Source organism: Lonchura striata, chromosome 5 (assembly GCF_050655825.1).
Source record: "Lonchura striata isolate lonStrDom1 chromosome 5, ASM5065582v1, whole genome shotgun sequence".
Lineage (NCBI taxonomy): Eukaryota > Metazoa > Chordata > Aves > Passeriformes > Estrildidae > Lonchura > Lonchura striata.
Genome location: NC_140707.1, coordinates 17774287 through 17796829, shown reverse-complemented (window position 1 = coordinate 17796829; position 22543 = coordinate 17774287). Strand labels below are relative to the sequence as shown.

Below are 22543 nucleotides of genomic sequence, written 5' to 3'. Positions count from 1 at the left end.
CAGTGAGAAATGTACCCATCAGAATTCAGTGCACCCCTCATACTGCACAGTTGAAGTAGCAGTAAAAAAACCCTTAAATGACAGATATGTGGTTTTGAGAATCTTATTTTAGGCTGTTTGTTTGTTTGCTTGTGTTTATTTTTTTTTTCCACTGGCATGATTTTTTGGCATCAATTATCCATGTACTGTCAATCTCCTGATGATGGTTTCATTAAAAAAAACCACTGAATTTGACCCTTTTTATCAGCTTATTGATACACATCCTTCTCACATACACCTAAACCTATGCAAGAGGGACTATCCACTGGCAGCTAGTAGCAAAAATTAATCCTGTTAGCACCTGCAAGTAATTTGCAGATTACATGCAATACCAGCAGCTCAGGAACACCTCCGAGATCAATGACAGCTGAGTCAGAATTATTGCTGACTTCTACCAGTAACTTCTACCAGAGAAGAATTGGCTATGAAGCATTCAGACACCCCAGACTGGATCTTTTAAATGTCTTTTTATTTTTTTTTAATTTATACTACCAGGAATCTTCCTTACACCAATTTAAATTTCAATGAGCTCCAAAGATGTACCTTAAGAAGAAGAGGAGCTTGCTGGCAGGCACATTTTTCCACTGGCAGAATATGTTCCTCAAACAATTATGTCTTATCACAATACTCACTTAAAATTTTACATCAAACTGTATCATGGGGCCCTTTTAAAAACCCCTCATTAATGATGATTATGTAAGTACCATTAGGTATGAGACATTCCCATATTGCTCGTAGGAGTTATGAATTAATTGTGCTAAAATCTACTCTACCATTTGTGTAATCACTCCTGACATTTTACCTTTTGTTTTGTAAAACATGATTGTCTGTCACAGGAAAAAAAAAAAAGATATTTTGGTTGTCATTGCAATGTGATTGAAAAGATGTTATTAATTAAATCTTGTACACAGTTATACTTGAAAACTCACTGACAGCTCTTGGGGGAAGATATATTACTGGAAGACAGTTGTTATTTAGGTCTCTGAGGCAGCACAAAGGCACCAATAAATCCCACACATATTCTGGTGAGTTAGGTTGATATTATTCAGCATTTGTGGGGAATAATTCAGCTTTGGCCTTTCCTGATAACCAGCATGCCTCAGAGTGGTCCATGACCCCATGGACAGTATAAAGGAATATTTGCACTTGCTTTAAGGCAGGAGATGAGTTTGCAAACACACAGGAGCAGAGCTGAGAACTCACTGTCCTCACAAAACATAAACCCAGGTTCTGATTTAGAGAACCTAGGCTGAGGTTTCTACCACAACAGGGAGGACAAAGACATTTTATCAGAGCTGGAATTTTCTTTTTCTCTTTCTCACTCATTGAGGTTTTTTGGGTTTTTTTTGCCATCAGAAGGGTTACAGTGGAAATATTCTTTCACAGGATAAATTAACAGAAACAGCTACAAAATTCCAATAGTCTATAGCCAGAGCTTTGACCAAGTCCCTTAACTAGCAGCAAGTTTCCTTTCACAGAAGTTAGTAGTAGTCCTTCTCAAATTAATACTACACTACAAATCTACACTACATATATAAAATATATACATTCTCCTGGGCGGACACAGTATCCATCTCACAAAGAAAGAGGAGAATTTTCTCAAATTATTATTGTAAACATTGGTGTTTTTCAGCATCTTAATTTTAGTGCCCATATCTTTACAGGGAGCAGGGAATTTCATCAAGAAAGAAGTTTTGAAAGTTCTTACTTACCTTGGTCACATAGGACACAGGGAATTAAGTTTTTCCTCCATAATGTGCTCTTTGAGCTGGGGTGGGGCTTCTGAGCACTCTGAAGGTACATGTGATGTGATTAGTGATCAAGTTACTTCATGAGGAAAAGTTCATCTCAGTCAGGGCAACTGCTTAAAATGCAACATAAACAGGTCTATGTCAATATTTTGACTTTGTTTAAACAATTCAAGCTGCATTACTCTGGAGATAATCACATGTGATGCTGTATAAAATGGTCTGAAAGGGTTTTACTGAATTAATTTACATTTGAGCTCTGGAAGAAAATTGGTCTGCAGTGGAAAAGTCTGAACTCCTGTGGTCCTGTTAAATATGATCCTAACAAGATCTGGGGCTTCCAGAAGCATCCTGGGAACGGGCTTCACTGCTACAAGGTAAAAGGAAAAGAATGATTTTCAGAGACTGCACTGTCTTTAATCCATTTACAGAGCTTCAGAAATTCAATAGGACAGACTGGAATATATGATTCTGCCTGAGTATAAATGACATATTTCTTACCACTCTGATGCTACACCTCTGGGCAAACACTTTTTCTCCTGTTTTGCAACATCATGAGCTCAAGCTGGAGTGGACATTGATCAATGTTTTAGAATCCTGCAAATAAAACTAAAGGAAAGCAATCTGTATATAGGAGTTTATTTAGATGCCCACAAATTTTTAATCATTCCCCTTCATATCTCAGCCCACTGGGTATCTTATTCAACTGAATTACCATTGGGTTTTACAATGTGATATACAAAATGAGCTGACATTATGATTTACAAACATCCTTTGAGTATCATATAAAACACAACTCTTTCCCTTATTATACAATCATCAGGGCAATGCAAATAGAATCAATACATTATTAGCTGAAAGTGATGGGGCCTTTTAAGAAAGTAAATTTAACTTTACCACACAAAGCTGTTAACTAAAACAAAACCTTGTTAAAAATTGGAATAAAGTTATCTGAATGACTGAAAGTAATTTTATATTCTGTGCCACTGTCCCCCTAAAAACGTAATAGTACTTCATTTAACAACTAATATTTTCACTGTATAGTCACACTTCTTTCTTATTTATCAGTTTCACATTTTCTTCATGAAACTATGAAAAACACAAATGTAGACTTTCCAAACAGTAGCCACTATAGTTATTTCTGCAATCTTTTCCATATATTCAGTGTGTTTAGTTAAATAAACAAAAAGAAAAAAAAAAAAACACTAGACAAATGTGCAAAACAAAACACAACAGCACATTAAAAATGTGACATTTAAGCTGTAGATGCATTGCCACAGAAATATATTCTTGTTCTAATGCCACAAACTTTCTAGCCTCTTGAAAAAATCAGACATCAGCTGAAGAGAATCTAAGCTCCAACCTCCATATAGGGCTAAGAGTCTTGATTTAAATTCCTGTCTAAACTTAGGTCCTCAACAACACAGAAAATTTAAGTATTCTTGAATGTCATAAAATATGAAAAGATAAAATCTGTTTCTGAGGTGTTGGTAGTAGAAGTCACCAAGCATTAAGATCTCCTGTTGCTGGAACAGGCACCCCTGCACTTTGTCACTATGGCAGCAGGAGGATGACATACATCATTATTACTGTAAACACAAAAGAGGAAAAATTCTGAACTCATCAATGATGTTACAAATGCAAGCAAATTCTAACCTACCCAAACTATATAATCTTAAGGGTCTCTGACTGTTTTAGCACTGTATAATCCAGAGGAATTATACTCAACACAATGCTGATAATGACTGATGATTCCTTCTTGAATATGTGTTGAATTGGCAGTGGGACGGGGTTTTAGTTCCATTTCTCACTATAGAAGTCTTGTTGCTGCTCTGCATGTTTGAAGAAGAAAGTGCTTATTCTGCCATTTCATTCAGTTCATGGCATTTAATTTTATAGTTTGAGACAGACTTATTTTGATTACTTTCATTCTGTCCATACCTTTGAATGCTTTAAAATGTTGGACAGCTGTGAAATATAAGTATTATGCAATCTGACTGTACATACATACATATTTTCATAAATACATCTAACAGGGACCTTGGAACCAAGTATGTGATATCATGGGACAAAAATCACAACAGGCTGTCTTATTTGTAAAATCTAGATTCAAAATAAGAGCTGAATTCTATCCATGTTGTCAATACACAAATTAAAACAAAAAATACAGCATTAGTTTACCCATGAAATAATTGAAACATATTTGCAAATTTCTTGACAGGAAAGGTGTGTAATTTACAACACTGAAAACTTGTAGCAACCATTTTTTCCTATGTGCTGTACTGGAAGTCACCCAGACAAGGCTAGCGAGGATGAGCATAGTGACAGCTCCCAAAGGCAACTCCCAAACATCTTCCTCCTTCGGAGACTTTGGTCATTGTCTCTTGTATAAAATCCACTGCACATGGCTTCCTTCAGGTGTTAACTCCAGCAGCTTTCCTCCCTTGGCACAGTCCAGTCTGCCCAGGTCAGTTATTGTTGAGACACTCTAAATCCACCGAGCAGCAGACATTCCCGTTCTGCACGGACAAACAAGCAGAACAGGTCACAGGGAGCAAAGGGCTGGTGGCATGCAGACAGAGGAGCATCCCTGACAAATCTACCACCTAAAAACACCTGCCCCTAGCACCCAGGGTGTGGGCATTGCTCCCAACGGTGGCTCTTTGAGAGGCCAATTTTGCCAAAAGCACTGAATTGGCCTGGACTAACACAGGAGCTTGAAACCTGTATGGTCCCCATACAGCACAGCAATGGCAAAGAGATGACTGGATTTTTCTCTCATGCAAGAAGTTAATGGAGAGAATTTTGATGTGATCCACACAGGGAAGCTTTCTGCTTGTCTGAAATTAGAAGAGAGGTCAGGTTCTTGGTTCAAGGCAGATATGGAGGGGATGAGGGCAACACAAACACCATACAGCTTTGGAATTTAATCCATTGTTAAATATATTTTTCTAAAATACAGTCATTTATAAAGCTATCTTACGTAATAAAAAAGTAAAGCAACTACTAAAAGCCCAAATGGGCTTTTTTTTTACTTTTTTTTTAATCCATCACAAATCTACAGAAAAAAAATCTCAAAAGAATGGCAGAAATAATTTAAAGCCCTGAGGCAATAGCATTCTCTCCTAGAGTGAACAGAAGAACATTTTATATAACCCAAAACAACATTTTCATAATTCTGATATTAGCACAGTGGGGTCATCACTGCACAAAGCAAGGGAAATAGACTGCACTCTTGCATGAGAGCCATTGGATTAAATACATCTTGATGAGATCAGGGAACAGAAACTGTGACATTCCCTTCCCATCACTACTGTGGGAGTTCCTTTATCTCAGAGCTGCAAAGCCTTTTAACTTGTGTACTTGCTGATGAAACTTTTATGGTAGTGTTTTCAGTTCAGCTTACCAGCTCTGTAATACACATTTTCATGAACTTCCACACTAGGTAATTGTTGAAATGTTACTCTTGACTCATACTGAGAATGCCTGAAGGGCACTTCAAGGGAATGTCCGAAAGTTGTGCTAGGATAGTAACGTATCTGTGCTCAACAGTTTCAACAAGGAGAACTTTTTTTGTTTATACTCTGCCAGACAGAAAACACATGGCTTTTCTGTTGGTTCTCAGGTCTCACTTACTTCCCCAAGATCTTAATGTGAGCCTTCAGGGCAAGAAAAGGACCCCAATTTTATCAGGTACATTCCATGACCACTCCACCTGGCTCATCGTACCTTGCATTTGCAGGTTGTACAAGGAGATCCCACCATTGTCCATACAGCACCACTAAGCCTTGTGATTCCAAAGCCATCTGGACAGGTTTTCCTGATGTCATAGGTGATGTTGTCAGCCAGGCAGGGGTCACTGACACAGTGAGGGCAGCACTCTCCTTCTGAGATGGCTGTGTACTCGCAGGTCAGGGTTGGGCACTGAAGAGGCCAACAATCCACCTCTCCTTCCTATAAATATTGAAGCAAGTGTCACTGTACTTGCCATTTATGAGCCAACAAGAAACTTTTTACCCTATTGAATGAGAAAGCATTGTTTTGCCAAAATTGCAGTAAACAGAAAGGTTCAGACCTCAGTTTGGTTGATCTCACAAAAACATGTTTGAATACTGAGCTGAAGTTTTCTAAACGTAGCAGATTAACATTTGGTTGATTCCTGACTAAACAACAACACTCATCATTGTAGCAGGAGAACTTGACTTCTTTTGGGTTTTTGAAGGCAGGGTTAAATACTGGGTACTAATATTTTCTACAAAGTATAATTTTTGTTGTGATTGCCTTGCAGACTCGTGCAATCTTTCTACTCCTGGTCACATAAACATCTCTGCAGGATCACAGCAAGTGTTTAAACAGAAAATTAACACTGCAGATAGATATAGGTTAGTAAAATGGAGAAGCACTGAATATCGATCTAAGCAGCAACTGCCAATATCAATTTTATTGTCAGCTCCTAAAGGAATCATTAGAGCAATACCATTTGTGTTCCACTGACTAATTTCATTACATCATTTATTTATTTTTAATTTTCTTATTATTTTTATTTTAAAAATACTTTGAACAGTTTAGTAGATAGAGACATAGAGAAGACAAAAACATCAGGTCACTTCTGCACAGTATTTCTCTGTGTGTCTAAATTTAACTTGGAAAGGTCTTCAATAGCTTCTCTGTACTGCTCTGTAAACAGTTCAGGTGCTGAGAACATCACACACTGCACAGAACCTTACATACAACACTGATTTAGGGCATCACTGTCTTACAGCTTTGGATGTTATCCCAATCATAAAATTAGGCAAGAAACTGCAAGCCACAACCTCAATACTTACTCCGTGCATTATGGATAATTACCTCATGACAGTAAGTTAGCTTTGAATGTAATTTCCTTCCTGATTCTCAGACACCTCTTGATTAGTAATATATATATAAAGACTGTATTATACAGACAGCTATAAATGGAAAACTGATAATTTTAATTAATTTAATCGATGCACTAATTAGCATATCTATGGAAAATCTAAAGCTTTCATAGAATAATCTATAGTGTCTAATGAGAAAATAAGTGATTGTTATTCTGTATGTTTTTCTAGTAATTTCAGACTTCTTTTTTTTTCTAATTTATACAGTGGCACTGGCACTCCATGTTTCCAGATTTGCAGAATTCAAATAAATAAATAAATAAATAAATAAATAAATAAATAAATAAATAATTCCTTTTGACAAGACAGGCCTGCCAGATATCATTAAAAACTGAAACTTCTCACACCAACTCCATCAGATGCGTAAAAGGTTTGAAAAAGTCATTAAATATCAGACAACCTTATAAAAGTTCTCAAAAGTAGACTAATGCTAAAATTTATGTAGTATCAAGGTTTCCAAGCTTTTGTCAAGCTTTCAATTTTTCTCATTAGCCCTGCTTATTCAGCAGTCAGATGAAAACTGATGGTGGAGCTTTCAGTTCTCTGGGGCTCTCTCAGTGCTTTATCATCACCCCCTGCCTGAAAAGCAGGTTGCTGGAGCTCACCCTCGGTCAGGGGTGGCTCCGTGTGGTGGAAAAGTCTCTCCTCCAACCCGTGCTTCCAAAGAAAGGCTCAGCAGTCTCTGTTGTCTGGTCTCAAGGCAGTTTATTGCAAGTTATCTAAAAGATTTTCTTCTGGGGCTGCTGTGGTTTGCTCACAGCTCAGGCAGAGGCACACACACACTCTGACATCCTCTCTGACTCCCGACTGCTTCTTCTCTCCCACCCAGGGCTGCTGCTGTCTTTTATATGGTACATTACGTGTTACATGGTTACAGTTTTTCCCCAATGCCTATTACCTATATTAAATGGTGCTTTTCTATCTTTTATATGGTACATTATGTGTTACATGGTTACAGTTTTCCCCAATGCCTATTACCTATATTAAATGGTGCTTTTCTATCTTTTATATGGTACATTACGTGTTACGTGTTCACAGTTTTTCCCCAATGCCTATTATCTATATTAAATGGTGCCTTTCTGCTCTAAACCAATCTGTGAGTGCCAACATCACCAAGAACATGGAGGTAAGGAAGGAGAAAGAGGGAGGACAGGGCAGGCCCAAATCCTTCCATCTTAAAACTTCTGACCCCCATGCACAAGACCTAAAACCCCCCTGTACAGGACTTAAAACCCCCCTGTACAATACTCAAAAATTCTTCCCTCTACTTTGTGACTACTTCTACTATAACATCTAAATTTTTATGACTTCTTGTTCTTCCTGCAAGGTTGGTAAAACATTCCATGGCTCAAACCCAAAATCACAGCTGTTTCCAGCTGCCTGCCAGGGTCTCAAATGCTTCTGACCTGGGCCCAGAACATCCAAAAATGTCTGAGGGACATTCTGAGTTCTGACAGCGGGTGAAGAAAGAGCCCTGAGCCTGCCTGCGGGTCCGTTTTGCTAAAAGCCATAATCCTGATTGCTGTTACTGCTATGCAAAGTGCTTTCTCATACCAGGCAGCGGCAGTGCTGGCAGCTGTAGGTCCAGTTGTCCCCGCTGCGGTAGAGCCTGTGCCCCGTCTGGTCCAGGCACTGGCTGGTGACGCGGGTGTCGCACTCGGGGCAGCAGAAGAGGTCGGCGCTGGGGCTCCTGCAGTCACAGGCTGTCCTCCGGCAGAAAATCCTCCCGTCCTGCGGGCACACATTGCCCTGGCATCAACCACAAACTGCCCGACAGAACCCAGCTAAGGGCACGGGGGCGCGCAGCAAAGGGCACGTCTTTGGCTTATCAGGAAGTATGAATTTTTACTGTATTCCGTGCCAATAAGGGGTGGATCTTACTTGTCATAATACAACAAATACCAGAACTATCCCACTTCTGTGGATCCAATTCTGTCTGAATTTGACAACACTGTTTTCCTGTCTCCAGCCAACTGAATTTAAAAGCAGTCAGCATCTCAGTGAAATACAGTGAAGCAATTTCGCATCTCATTGGTTACATCAAAAACTCTTCAAGCAGTTGCCACTCTAATACATATAATATTTATTTAGCACTATTTTGACTGAATGTACCACTGTGAGGAAAATAAGTTGAATAAAGGTGATCCCTTTAACTTAATCAGGGCAAAATATAGCACAATCACAGTAGCACTTAATTGCTCTTTATTCTGACCTCTGTATCTGTCCAACATCTGTACCTACATTACACTAGCTTAAAGATAAAAGAACTTATCATTCATTATAATTCAGTGCATGTATTACAAAGGGCCTGGATAAAGCTATATTCTGCTTTGACTCACGACTATACAATTCCTAAAGCAACTCCATTCATTTCATTGCAGCTTTTCCTATCCTCATGGGAACTTTTTTCTATTATCTGATGCAAGGCAGAAAATTTTATTGCCACCAAATACACGAACACCTTTCAATGCAATGGAATTTACTTCCTCTGATCCTTGAAAAAAAACTTACTTCTAATAAGAGTGAGTGCAGCCCAGGATGTCTTTTGCACAGGCAGACAAAACAGCCATAAGCACAGGAAAGGATCACAGAATGGTTTGAGTTGGAAGCAACACTAAACCTCCCCTGCCATGGGCAGAGACACCTTCCACTAGACCAGGTTGCTCACGTTGTACCATGAGGGCTGACTGCTTTTGATCTGCTGTAGAGGAACCAGGGTTTGCTTCCTGTTTTAAATCAAAGCCAGTCTTGTCCACAATGCAACATGTACAAAATCAGGGAATCACAATGCCATGCCAGTTCAGCATCACTGCTGCATTTCATCATAGTTTTGAACGGATTAGAATATTCCTTGCTATTGTAAAAATAATTGTCATTATTTCTTATGCCTAACAAGCAAAGCTGAAGACAACACAAAATTATGAGAAAGTAGAAAACATGCTAGGTTAACAAGGGTCTGAACAGATTTTATATATGCAACTGCAGGGCATATATTACTCTACAAGCTTTGTTCAGCATTGTATCAAACTAAGATAAGCATTCTGTACTAGTGGCTAGATTGCCACTTTAGCTGTGGGAGGAGGGATAAACAATATTTATCTCCTTACTCAGCAGCCTGAGTAAATCACAAGGAAGAATGGCAGTAGCCCATTTCCTCAGCCATGTGTTTGGCCAGGTCCAGTTGCACATCAAAAGCCAACTTAGCCCAGCAGCTCTGTCAGAATGACCTGCACCAGGCATGTAGGGCTGTGACAGGAATCCAGGCAGTCTCTCTCCTCTTCTCTGCTGATTAATAATTACTAACTACAGCACATCTGCTTAAATAAGCTTTCAAGATCAGTTTTCAAAATTCCTCTTTTGGCTGGTGACACTGCTGATAATTCTGTGTTTCCCTGAGCATGTTCTACGTTGCCTTTACTCTCCATATTTCAGAACATTGAAAAACCCTGATGATTTTGCCAGAGAACATTTGGTAATCATAATATGCTGCTACTATTTTTAGTCTCTAAGCACCTGTGTTTTGTGCACAGCCTCATTAGCTCTGTACATTTCAAAAACATTTTTATCCCTATACTGCAGGGGCACAAAGCCTCATAAGCTACACTGTCTCATGTGCACCTTTGCAGTAGCCCTGAGAAATACATAGAAAATTGAGAAATATATATAGAAAACCTTATTTTCTTTAGGTGAGGAATAACATACAGCATCTTATTACTACCTCTTCCTTCCCACCTTACTGAATCAGTTCTACATTCTTCAAAAACATCAGATGTATGCTCATAAAATTGTTCTTATCAAAGGGAAAACTGACACAGAAGAGAACAGCTGATGCCTATACAAGACATGTCAACTGTTCTAAAGGAACAATATTAATTTACAGTTCTGAGAATTTATGATTTTGTAAACTTTATGTACTTTTAGATGAACAAGAATGGTTTGAAGACACTGGGTCCAGCGAAACACTGAAATAGCCTGTGCTTCAATAATGACACTTTGCTTCATTATATAAATGAAGCAATATAATTTCTTTTATTCCATAGTATTCTTCACAAATAGCTTTGCAGTTCATTAAGTAAGGTTAATGTATTTAATTTCCTTTGTACCAGATTGTAAGTTAAAATATTTTAAAGATGGTAACTATGTGTTTATATATCCACCTGTCCTTTGCCAGAGTAACTGTAGCAAAACAAAAGCCAGTTTTATTTCAAAACTGAAATGCTGATTTGCCTCCTGGATAAAACAAGTAAGATGGATCACTGCAAAGTGTGAGTAAGTAGTATAAAGAATGGCTCAGTTACATTCTGCTCTTTTCCTCACTTCAAACTGAGCAGGCTGCAAAAGATCAAGCAAGGGCAATTTTCCATGCAACTGCATGAAAGGAAGAGGTTTGAATAGTCTGGTGTAATGAAAGCCATCAGGATGTATAAAAATGTATTTCATTAAACACTGAGTGAAGACTTTGTCTGTGATGTGATATATAAGGAGCTCTTCCTGTCCTTAATCTGCAGATAAGAATTTGCTCTTGAAACAGGCAGCTACTGGAATGAAATTAAATGCAAATGTTAATTCACAGAGGGAAAAAATGAATTGAGGAAGACACATAGTAAGAGTCATAACAACAGTGTCAGGCTCAGTTTAAACTATGCACTAGTTAATAATTTCTGTATTTTCATATACTAGTAAGAACATTCAATATAAGATTTACATGCAATGAGGAATGGAAAATAACACAAATTGCAAGCAACCTAAAACGTGAATACTAATAGTTATAATTCTGCAAAGGCAGATCAGATGTCTTCACATATATTAAACTGCTTAGTCTACCAACTGGAAATCCTTTCATAAGCTTGCCAGCTCCCCAAGATTACCATAAAATCTTGATATATATTGAGCAAAGTTGTACACTTCAGTTTCTGAAAGGAGGAGTTTTAGGGAGCTTGAGGCTACTTGAAATAAAAAATATAGCAACTCACAAGAACACATTCCCTACTGAGCCCAAACCAGCAGTGTACTTTTTAGATTGTATTCACTCTGAAATCTTAATCTTCCCTTCTGCTACACCACTGCAAAACAGAAAGTTGAGGCAAAACACCTCCTTCCCTTTGCTCCCCTCTGCTTCTCCAGCTCCCAAGCATTGAGGTATAGAGACTGATGGGCCAATTTCCACTCCATCTTCAGCTTCTCACAGAGGCCAAAAACTAATTTTACCTGAACTCATGTATGGGCTCCACTGTGCCTTTGAACAGCTTTTACCCATACTATGAACAAATCAAGTCAAAGTGAACATAAAACACCAACCAATTCTCAGATTAGAGTGTTTCTAAAATTCTTCTGATTTCAAAGAGAGCATTCCTCTGTTAACTAGCGAAAATCAAGAAAGCAGAGCCAAATATTCTTCTAACTTGGTTACCATATGAAGAAAAAATGTTAAAAAAGGGTAATGTCCAGGGGAAAAAAAAAAACCCCACACCAACAACAAAAAACTTCCACCCTGATCTAAATGTTAGCTCTTTAAGGTAGCTCCACTGGTACCAGACCTGGCTTATCCGAACAAGCAGAGAGAGCTGCACTGTGCAGGGAGACCTGCCAGCACAGCCAAAGAAACAGCTGGCCTTCACCCTTCTTCACTTTCAGGAAATGAAGTGCCTGCTGCTGGGTCTTCTGACCTTTGACTCACACTTCCACTTTTCTTCTCACCCAGTTAATTCAAGTCTATTCCAGACAAAGGGAAACACAGCCAACCCGAAGCGGGCTGACCACAGTGCTGAGAGGTGCATATTCACAAGAAAGAGAAACTAAAATCACTTTTCAGCATTTCCAGTAAGCATGCTGGAACCTATGCATTGTGTTAAAGGGTAACGCAAGGCTCTCTTTAAGGCACACTCTGAAATGCTCTGGCCCACAGGGTGACGTGGTAAATGCTCAGCAAGGCTAGCCATTATTCAGTTAAGTGCATGGTTGCGCAAATCAAGAAAATAAATGCCTTCCCAGAAGAATTTCCCCACCCCGGTGAGACAGAGTAAAAATTTAACAGGGTAGAAATCCATTTAGATTTAGGTAAAATGTGCCACTTTGAGCTTGCTAAATATGTTGTTTAGTCTAGTGACTGCAACCCTAGCAGAACTACCCCGGCTAAGGAGAAAAAAATGCAAATTTCCACACTAAAAAATAAGAAATAAAAAAAACTCCTTAGACCTTAAAACAGACAGGGCAGAATAACCCAAGAGTTCTTTCTATACTTTCTAACAAAAACTAAGTATAAGTGTAACTAGCTGTAAGTATAATGTGAAATCAGCAAAATAAATATGCATTAACTTATTGTGAAATTCTATGCATATAGAAATTAGTAAAAGTAATAAAAAAGGATCAGGAATTCTCAGAGGTACACATGTCCTTTGAAGAGCAATGAGTCCCCACATGTGAATAAACATACCCATTCCCTACACATCTTTATTAAAATTGTGGGGTTTGATTTTTATCCTCGTTTCACCAGCTTCAGTGTCCACAGCATGGCTTACTTTTGGCTTGGGCTTAGGCTAATATTGCTGCCAGCCACAGCAGCACTGCAATGTTGGCTTTCTGACAGGAATGAAAGGATCCTGGAGCCCAGGATCTCACCTTGCAGGAGCAAACGGAGCATCTGTCCTCTCGCAGGGTCCACACCTGCCCGTTCCTCTTGAAGCCTCCTTCGTGGGGACAGTCTCCAGTGCACGATGGCCCAGATGGACACAGGCAGTCAAACCCCCCTGGCAGGTTCACACAGGCTGAGTCGTTCCAACACGTGTGGATCTTTAAGGCACACTCATCAATATCTGCAAAACAGCAGATTTATAAAAGCTTTGGGCATGTTTTTCATGGGGTAAGCTTTATTTCTGAATTAAGTAATCATGGCTTATTCTGCCTTCTTGGTAGATGAGGGTGCATTCCTTTTTATATCTTCCATATTTACTTGGTAGACTTATAGCACTGATGGTTTTTAGGTTATTCTTCAGCATTTAGTTTGATTCCACAAAGAATTCTTAAATCATCTCTATCGGGCTGAATTGTAAATGCTGAGTCTGGACCCATATATCAGTGACAAAACTTTGAACTTTCAGATAAAGGTGCATACTCATTTCCCAGTGACTGGAAACTAGCAAGCAGAGTGACTTTCTGTTAACTAGACCACTCTCTGTTCTGGGTTTTACATCAAAATAGAAGTGCATTATTCTTTATAATTTCCTAGCACAAGCAACATTCCCCACACTAAAAGCAGTCAGTTGCATCCTTTTCCCATTGCTGGGAGGTGTAAGTGACTTGGAAAGAAAAAAAGAAAAGAAAAAAACCTCAGAGGCACCTTACAGACAAAAAAAAAAAGTCTTAAAGATATGCAGTATGAGTTAGCAATGACACAAAGACTAGGTGACAAGAGAAAATCATTATACACCAGAGAAAAGTGAATTACAGTATCCCAATAAATTTGCTCTTGGGGGGTAAAATATAATTATCCAATATGAATTTTTTTAGGGAGTTCATGCAGTGTTCTTTTTCTTGCAATGAAAGCCATTAGATTTTTTAAAGCACATTGTTGAAAATTGGTGTTTCTTTCAGACAATATTTTTGGACTTTTCTTAAACAATATATTGACAAATTGTCCAGATGAAATACCAGTAAACTGGTGGGTCTTTTGTTTCAACATGAACAATGAAAACTGTAATCAACAGTGGAAGGAAGGGTGCAAAATAAAATCCTTTAGAAGTGTGTGATGGTTTCTGTCATGATAGCTCCAGAATAGCATTAGATAAATTCAGAAATCACAGGGAAGAACCACCATACTTATAATTTGAAATTACCTTATTGCTAGGGTGAAATTTTAACTGTTCAGTATTACCCCACAGTACTTCTAACTTCTGTCTACAAAGTCAAAAGGACTTACAAAGAAAAGTTACCTAAAGTCTAATTTAGGTAGGATGTGATGTCCTGTGGCCTTACTTTTAGGACAAGTGCCACAGGTTCATGATTCATCACCTCAAAATGTCCTATCTTAAAAAGACTAAGAATTCTCTCATTCTGCTGAAGGAAACTCTTTACAACAATCATATCACTAAATTCAGTCTGGTCTGGGTAGTACAATTCCTAATTTCAATTCACAAAGACTGCAGGAACAAGTGGCAATGTGGTCATGCCCTTGGGTTTGATTAAATGTGAAAATCAGTCTGCACAACCGAGTCACAGCTTTGGGCTGCCAGGAAATGACTGTTCCTCATTGTGCTTACAGATCCCAAGGGAAGCTGGAGGCAATTTCACTGCCTTCACTGGCCTTCATTCCTGGGCTCACCTGTGGGCCAGTCCTTTGCAAGAAAGGTTCCCAGTGGCCTGACAGCATGATTCATTTGCTCATCACTCAGACTTGCCTAAAAATGGTACATTTTGCTGTCCTGGAAGTCTTAATTGCCAAAAAAGAACATCGCTGCTCTAGTGCACAACTTAGCCATAACTGAGTACTTGAAATATTCATTACCGGTGGTGAAAAAGATGCAGCACTAAGAGAAATTAAAACTTGCAGTTCATTAATAAGTTTAACAAGTGCCAGAGTACTGCAGGAAGTAAAAAGCATGAAGACTGACATAAAGAGAACTAATGAATGAACTGGTATCAAATTAATTACATCCAAACAACTACTGTAAAACTTAAAATACTCTCAAAGATATCCCGTTTTCCTTTCAATTGACTTTGACTTGTTATTTTTTTGTTGAAAACAAAAGTATAAATGAAGTATTCACTTTGCCTTTAGTGGTTTCAACAAGCACCATCAATATCGTCTTCCCTACCACATTAAGAGCTCCTTGACTATAATCTGTATAGGAAGCAGTAGAATAACAGTGCAGATTAGAAGAGTAGCTTTCACAGATCAAAACTAAAAGGATTTCACAGATGAATATAAAGCCATATTGCCTACAGAGTTGCATTTAATTGCTTTACTTACGACACTGAAATCTAATTCTGTTTCCATGTAATTTAACAGATTTATGGAAAGCCAGATGTTAGCAATTATAGAAACCAACATTATTCATGTTCTCAGTAGTAAAGACCTGTTCACACAAAGCTAACTTCATCTCTTAGTGTGTGTGCAGAAGGGAAGAACCCCCTATTTATGTACCTCTGCTGCTGTTCTCCATGCAGCACACATAAAAAGGACGGCCCCATTAAGAGCAGCCCAAACAGGTAAATGGGTGATTCTTGATGAAGAATCAAGAAAAGCATGAACATAAATTCCTAATTGCTATGCACTTTTTGGTATGGCATTTATTATTTAAAAGTTTTAGTCATTAATCAGATATAAAAGGTTTGGACACTGCACTCATTTTGGGTGGAACTTTTCACAGAACTCACTTTTTGACAATATCCCTTTGGCAGTTTTTTTTGTTGTCGTTGATTGCATTTTCTAAAGTCAGAACAAATGAACAATGTTCCTAGTAACTTGAGGGAAAAAAATTACAAGCATAACATATTTTTGTACCTGTTACTCCTTCAGCCTTAAACCAGATTGAGGGCATGGGGAAGGAAGAAGACCCCAGCCAAATGCTCCCACATTGTTAGCTCTCAGTTGGGTGCAGAAAGTATTTTATTTTAATGAAGATCAAGCAGCCATATCAGAGTGAGATCAGCATGTAGATGGCCATGCAAAGCATGACAGAAAGTACTTGTATTTAGTGTGAAATTTCTCTTTAACAACTGGAATCAATGTGTCAACTTAGGCATTGAAAAGTTAGTCTAGTTGTTGTCCAAAACAATAATTTAGTGAATGTGAAAACTATGACAAGACTTTTGTATTTAGCTTATTTTTTGTAGTATTCAAATCCTTTCTTAGCTGAAATCTTCCACAGCCCATCAGGTTTCATTTGCTTTCCCACAACTGTTGCCAGATGCAGGCCCAAAACTGGAACATTTAAAGACGGGCAAGGCAAAACTGCACGCAAATCTCATTTCCAATTATACCAACACAAAGTAGGAAGGAGATAAAATATTAATTTATAGATGAAGCAACTGTGAAGAACACTGGAAATAGCAAGAAAACTCCTTATTCTTTCCCTATATATAAAGGACAAGAACAAAATATCTGTCATTATGTTTGGAGGGATTAATTCTTTCATGCATCCTGTCAACCTATGGAAATAATTTCTGATTTTTACACTTGAAATAATATGATTTTTTGATTTTATTCATTACACTGAGATTCTCTGTGGCAAAAACTACTAATTAACCCAAATAAAAGTGGCAGAGCTTTCCTTCCCCTCTCCAGACAGTTCCTTTTCAAGCAGAAGTGAGGATATAATGGAAACACCCACATTGAACAGAAATTTGCTTGTACTGCAAAGATTTACACAATTTTCTATCAAGAACACAGCAGCAGTAAAGGGATTGCTGCCAAGATCCTCACACAACTGACCAAGATCCTCCCTCTCCAAACTCTCCTGTCAGTGCTTCTATAAACAAATGCACAGCCACAAGTACCTGCCCATATGCATTTTAGCAATCAGTCACATTTTGTGGATGAAAAAAGAAAGAAAACAAAACCACTCGAGGTGCTCATTTCCAGTGCACTCTGAAAGTACATGGATAGCTCAGTAATGTGGGCAGACAAGAAAACAGAATCCAAATGGAAGCAAATAATCCCCTGAGATGCAATTTCCTTTTCCATCCTTTTTGGCTGTAATGAGAACTAATTTGCCTCAGATATTATGAGAGGTCCCACAGCCACTGCATTTGAATCAGGTAGAAGACAAGCATGACTGTACATATCAACACAAGTTCATTAACTTGGTTTCACTGAAATTTTAAATCAATCCCTAGCTACTTCATTTTTTAGCTTTCAAGGCTATCCAGGTTTTAATTCTAAGACTATTCCATAGCACCTTAATAAATGTGTGCAAGCAAGGCATTCAGTGTGGTGCTCTGCATCATCATGATAAGCTATTGCAGAAGAAAGAACCCTACTAATGTGCTAATTTTAACTGCTATGGTACATTAAACCATTATAGTATATTGTTAATGTGAAAAATGTAAGCTGGGCTCCCAAACCACTGTATGTACAAGTTAACTAAACACTGTTTTGACAAATCATTTTTTCACAGACAACTTGTCACTTAATGATTTTTTGCCTTCTTTCTAAATCAAAATTATTTGGAGTTGTCCTTGAAAAAATATCACCAAATAGATTCACTTTTGGCTAGAAAATATTTTATGATAGTACTTTTATTCTATAGACATAATGGTCTATTAAAGAACAGGGCATAATAAATTAGATTCTGAAGAAAGAATTTACTAAAGCTTTCTAAAAATATAGAAATGACTAAACACAATTACCTTGAAGACATGTAACACAAGTTTCTGTCTGAATACAAAAATTAGAATTTACTAGATGGAAAGTAAGATAACCTTTATTTTACAGGATAACATCCCCTGACACCAACTCTGAAACTGTGAGCTTTAAGAAATTCTATAAGCAGAACAGAAGAAAGCTGTAAAATAGCAGGTTCTAGTTGGTCTTGGATACTCTGTACCACATTAAACCTTTCTGCCTACACAGCATTTCCCTACCCACAGACAGGAATTAATTCTCAGGCGTATGGGAAGATTTTCCAAGGATGGGTCTTTTCCTTTTTGTGTAACACAGAAAGGGGGAAAAATAAACAAAATCTAACCTCCTTTGCTTTTACTTTCTAATCTAGGTAAGAGACACCACTGCAGTGGAATACATGAAAGGTTCAGGAACAGATTTAAAATCCATTCAGATTTGACCTGCAAGCACTGCTGCACCCAGCTTTTGTGGGGGACTAACACCTGTGGAGTTTTCTTTCATGAGCTCTCAAGGTCTCATTTCCCCAAACCAGCAACTCTAATCCTGCAGTCAGGTCTAGCTGCTCTACCTTTCAGGCTGAAATAAATGGTGAATCCTGTGGGGATTTGGTGGGAGGAGGATCCATGTTAAAGCTTCCCTACAAAATTTGTAGTGGTTCTTAAAGAAAAAAAAAATAAACAAAACCTGACAGGCACTGCTGCCTTGGTGGTTGTTCCTTCTGTGCGTGCAGGTCCCAGTGTAGGGACCAAGAAACACAAATAATGATGAAAAAAATAGAATCAGTAAATCTGCACTCCACTGAACAGTGCTCTACAGACTGGAAGCATCTCACTTAGAGATGGAGATTGAAAAGTATAAGTTGCTTTGTTTTTTTGTTTTTTTTTTTAATCAGCAGATAGTCACAAATACTGTATCACATGACAGCTCATCATTCTCTATGAAGTTTTATTGTTTCTTTATCTCAGATTGCAGCAAAGCTCCTTTTACAAAATTTAAAAATAAAAAAACCAACCAAACAACATAGCAGCTGTAGCCTCCAGGTTTTAATTACCAGGCAAACTTTGGTAGCAACTTCATTCAGTAATTGTCTTTTGTCTGGAAGCAGTATTCTTAATAACACATTGTGAAAGACCAGGGGCTCATAAAAACACTACTGTGGGAAACCAAATTACATTCTCTTAATTTGAGCCCACTCACCATCACTATATGAAGCTGACATCCCTGATAAAAGCGGTCTTTGGCTGATATTTTGAGCAATAAAAGAATTTTCCCAATCTTGAAGGGGCCTGGCTAAGCCACACATCCTTATTATCCAAGCTCTGATGCAATATTACAGCCTTCCCTGCCACATCTTGTGATTTACATAATTGTCCCTCCCCAGGTGACAAATTTCACTGTTTTCTCTTTGCCAATGAGAATTTAGCTTTTAGAAGCAGTGAGGTATCACACTTCCCAAATAGATGCTGTTTTTCTTAATGTTTTGCAAGCACTGCAGAGATAGTGCAAGCAATGACTCAGGTCCATAACACCTACATAAAAACGGAGGGAAAAGGGGTTAACCAATGTGTACAGAAATGTATTCAACAAAAGCAACTGGCTTTGGGCAATCTGTCAGAGATGAGCACTCCCTCCCACTGTCTTGTGATCTTCTTTATTAGTAGTAATATTTATTGTTCTTATTTTGTAGGAAAGCGTTTTAAATCTTATTTTATTTATGTTTGTAGTCTATTTATTGTTCTCCAAGTTTGTCCTTCAGGGAGGAAGAAGAAATGTTTCAAAACACACTGAAAGACTATGGCTCATACCCACCTCATGTACACAAATTCAGTATACAATACACCAGGAAAAAATACTGTTGCTAAGCACATGAACCCTCTTTTATCTGAAACAGAGTGAAAGACACTGGTTCTGACTCTAAATGTTCCACCATGCAAACAAGCTCTGTAATGTGATATACTAGCTAGAAGGTGCACTGTTCCCTCTCTGTTGCTTTACCCAATTCTTGGTTGCATTTTGAAATAAACATCATGGTTTGAAATATGGGTTAGCAGAATCGTCCAATCAAATTTTTAATTCTTTTATTATTTCATTATACTGGTGAAGCAAACTGGTTTATTTCTCTTCCTCACTGGTACCCTGCAGCAGATGGTTCAGAGAAGGTTATGCCATGCTGCTTTGACTTCTCACAAAGAATGTATTTCAATATTGCTCCAGTCATCACTCATGTTTTCAACATTCAAATAAACCAGAGGAGGACTCTTAACTTTTGAGAATTCATTCGTCTATTTTATCTATGGAATCATGAAATGCTGTAAAATTTGCCATTTTTTACACAGACACCCTCTGAAGTAGTTCACTGCTGAGATTTTATTGAGTTCCCCATCAGCTTAGGACAATGCGTAAAAAGCTAACTTAGCTGGACAATCTACAAAATATTGCTTTGAAAATCATTATCATTCCTCTGCATTTTTAAATTATGACCCTACCTTATATCACAAGGTCTTCTAATAGCCAGAATTCATAAAATATAGGAATGGTTTTTACAAGTAAATTTATATATATTTGTTACAAATATTTATTTTAATTATAGATTTTAAATAATACAAAACAGACTTTGGTGTTATGGACATGATAAATAAAATTTACAGCATTAAAAAAAACCCCAACAAAATAACAAACAGAAAACATAAAAGGAGAAGAGCTTTTATAGAAAACTCATATAACTGACTTGAGATTAAGTAACTGAAATGCCATAGAAAGGACATAATAACACTAAGAGCAAGTTGATCTGTACCTCACAGAAGTTAAAACTGGATCCCTTCTAAAGAGTTTTAAACTCACCTGATAAAATACCACATAGAAATTATGTATAAGGCAAATAACTGAAAAGATGGGGAAAGTATAAGGCAGAATTGCCATCTTCACCATGGTTTTATTGCTGTTTCCTTGCAGCCAGAGCCCCAGAGCCAGTGAGGGCACACAGGCTGCAGGAGCCAGCATTAACTCCTCTTGGAGCCTCACCTTTTGTCCTCCCATGGAAACAACTGACAAACTCCTCTGCACTCATTAAAAACCCCTCTCTGTTCATGCTCTGGGGACCTTATTCTGCAAATACGGTGCATGGAGAATTTGATCTTATTTGCATAATTCTAAAAAATTAATAATGAAGATACTGAAAAATGGAAAACAGATGCTAAAAAAAGCAAACCAAAGTGACACAGACATAGCACAGATATGTTCTTCTACCCCTCTGTTGAAACCTTGAATTGGAAAAGCACCTCTTCCTCTTTTGTGGGCAATGATGCTCCCCAGCAGGGAGGGACCAGCACCCTGAATGGCTTGGGGTGCTGACAGACAGACAGACAGACAGGCAGCCCATCCTGGCTGAGACATTGCTCAGGGACTCCCCGGCCACTTGGGAACACCATGCACAAGGAAAAAAAAAAAACCAAAAAAAAAAAACCACAAAAAAAGGCTCTGCTGCTCGTTGCTTACCAAGACAGGACTCCCCGGCAGGAGAATAGCTTCCATTGTCATGGAAACCGCTTCTGCACTCACAGTGGTACCACCCTGGGAGGTTAACACAGCGTGAATGGTTGTGACACTCAATGATCCCCTCTGCACACTCATCAATATCTGCCTCAGAGAAAAACACAAGCCAGCCAGGAAATTAATTTCCTTTGACACCAATAATGTAGGTTTTTTTTGTTTTCGTTTTTGGTTTTTTGTTTTTGTTTTTTTTTTTTTTAATCTCATCGGTTTGGAGTTTTTTGAAAGATTTCCATTAATAGATGGATCAAGGTTTATTACAGTTCCAAACAACAGACATTTAAAGCATGACTCAGAAGAACAATAAAAAATAACAATAATACATCATGTAATCTGTTACAGACAACACATTCTTTTACACCATGATTTGCTGAAAATGCAAAGCAAGCATGCAGAGTTTTTTGTTCCTCGTTCAGTTTTTTTGTGGTTTGGAGTTTTGTTTGCTTTTTTAACTCAGAAATTACATTTGTTTGTGCATTTGAAGCATTGCAGAACAGGTTGTCCACTGAAGAAAAGGCAGTTTCAGCAATATTCCTGCTTTACAAACTGCCTGTGCCAGGACACCTTGGAAAGAAAAACCATTTTCTTCAGGATTTGTTTTTCCAGCACTCAGCTGGGACATTGGCAGCTATCTGGAATTGAAGGTGCTCAGAACATTTCACAAACACTGCTTAATCTCTTTTGTTCATGTGATCAAAACAAATACCCAGTGCAAGTGTAAGTGCATGGGACAAACAGAAAAAGCAGCCCACGTTTCAGCCACAATAAAACATTCAGCTGGAAAAGGGTGAGGCAAATGGCAGCAAGTCTGTAGCCATGGAAAGATACAGCATGATGAAAACCCTGCTGGGCTTCAATAAATGTGATGCTTTTAGAAAGGGGTTTCTCAAATTTCTGTATCACGTTGAATAGAGACTTCATAATTGCCAGTAACCTTGGCTAATCATGGC

The 22543-nt window shown here is 38.1% G+C and overlaps 1 protein-coding gene across 3 annotated transcripts in view; it reads right to left on the bottom strand.

Annotated features, from left to right (window-relative positions):
* Positions 1–2410: 2410 nt before the first annotated feature.
* NELL1 (neural EGFL like 1) overlaps positions 2411–22543 on the bottom strand; it is a 286520-nt gene continuing 266387 nt past the window's right edge. The window contains exons 16-20 of one of the 3 annotated variants that reach the window (XM_021528531.4): positions 21540–21680; positions 13322–13515; positions 8258–8434; positions 5517–5741; positions 2411–4306 (exon numbers count right to left, since the gene is read on the bottom strand). In XM_021528531.4, coding sequence (XP_021384206.3) covers positions 4256–4306; positions 5517–5741; positions 8258–8434; positions 13322–13515; positions 21540–21680 — 788 coding nt within the window. In that variant the 3' untranslated portion in view covers positions 2411–4255. The remainder of the gene's footprint in view (positions 4307–5516; positions 5742–8257; positions 8435–13321; positions 13516–21539; positions 21681–22543) is intronic. The other 2 variants (XM_021528532.4, XM_021528533.3) reach the window with 2 other exon arrangements.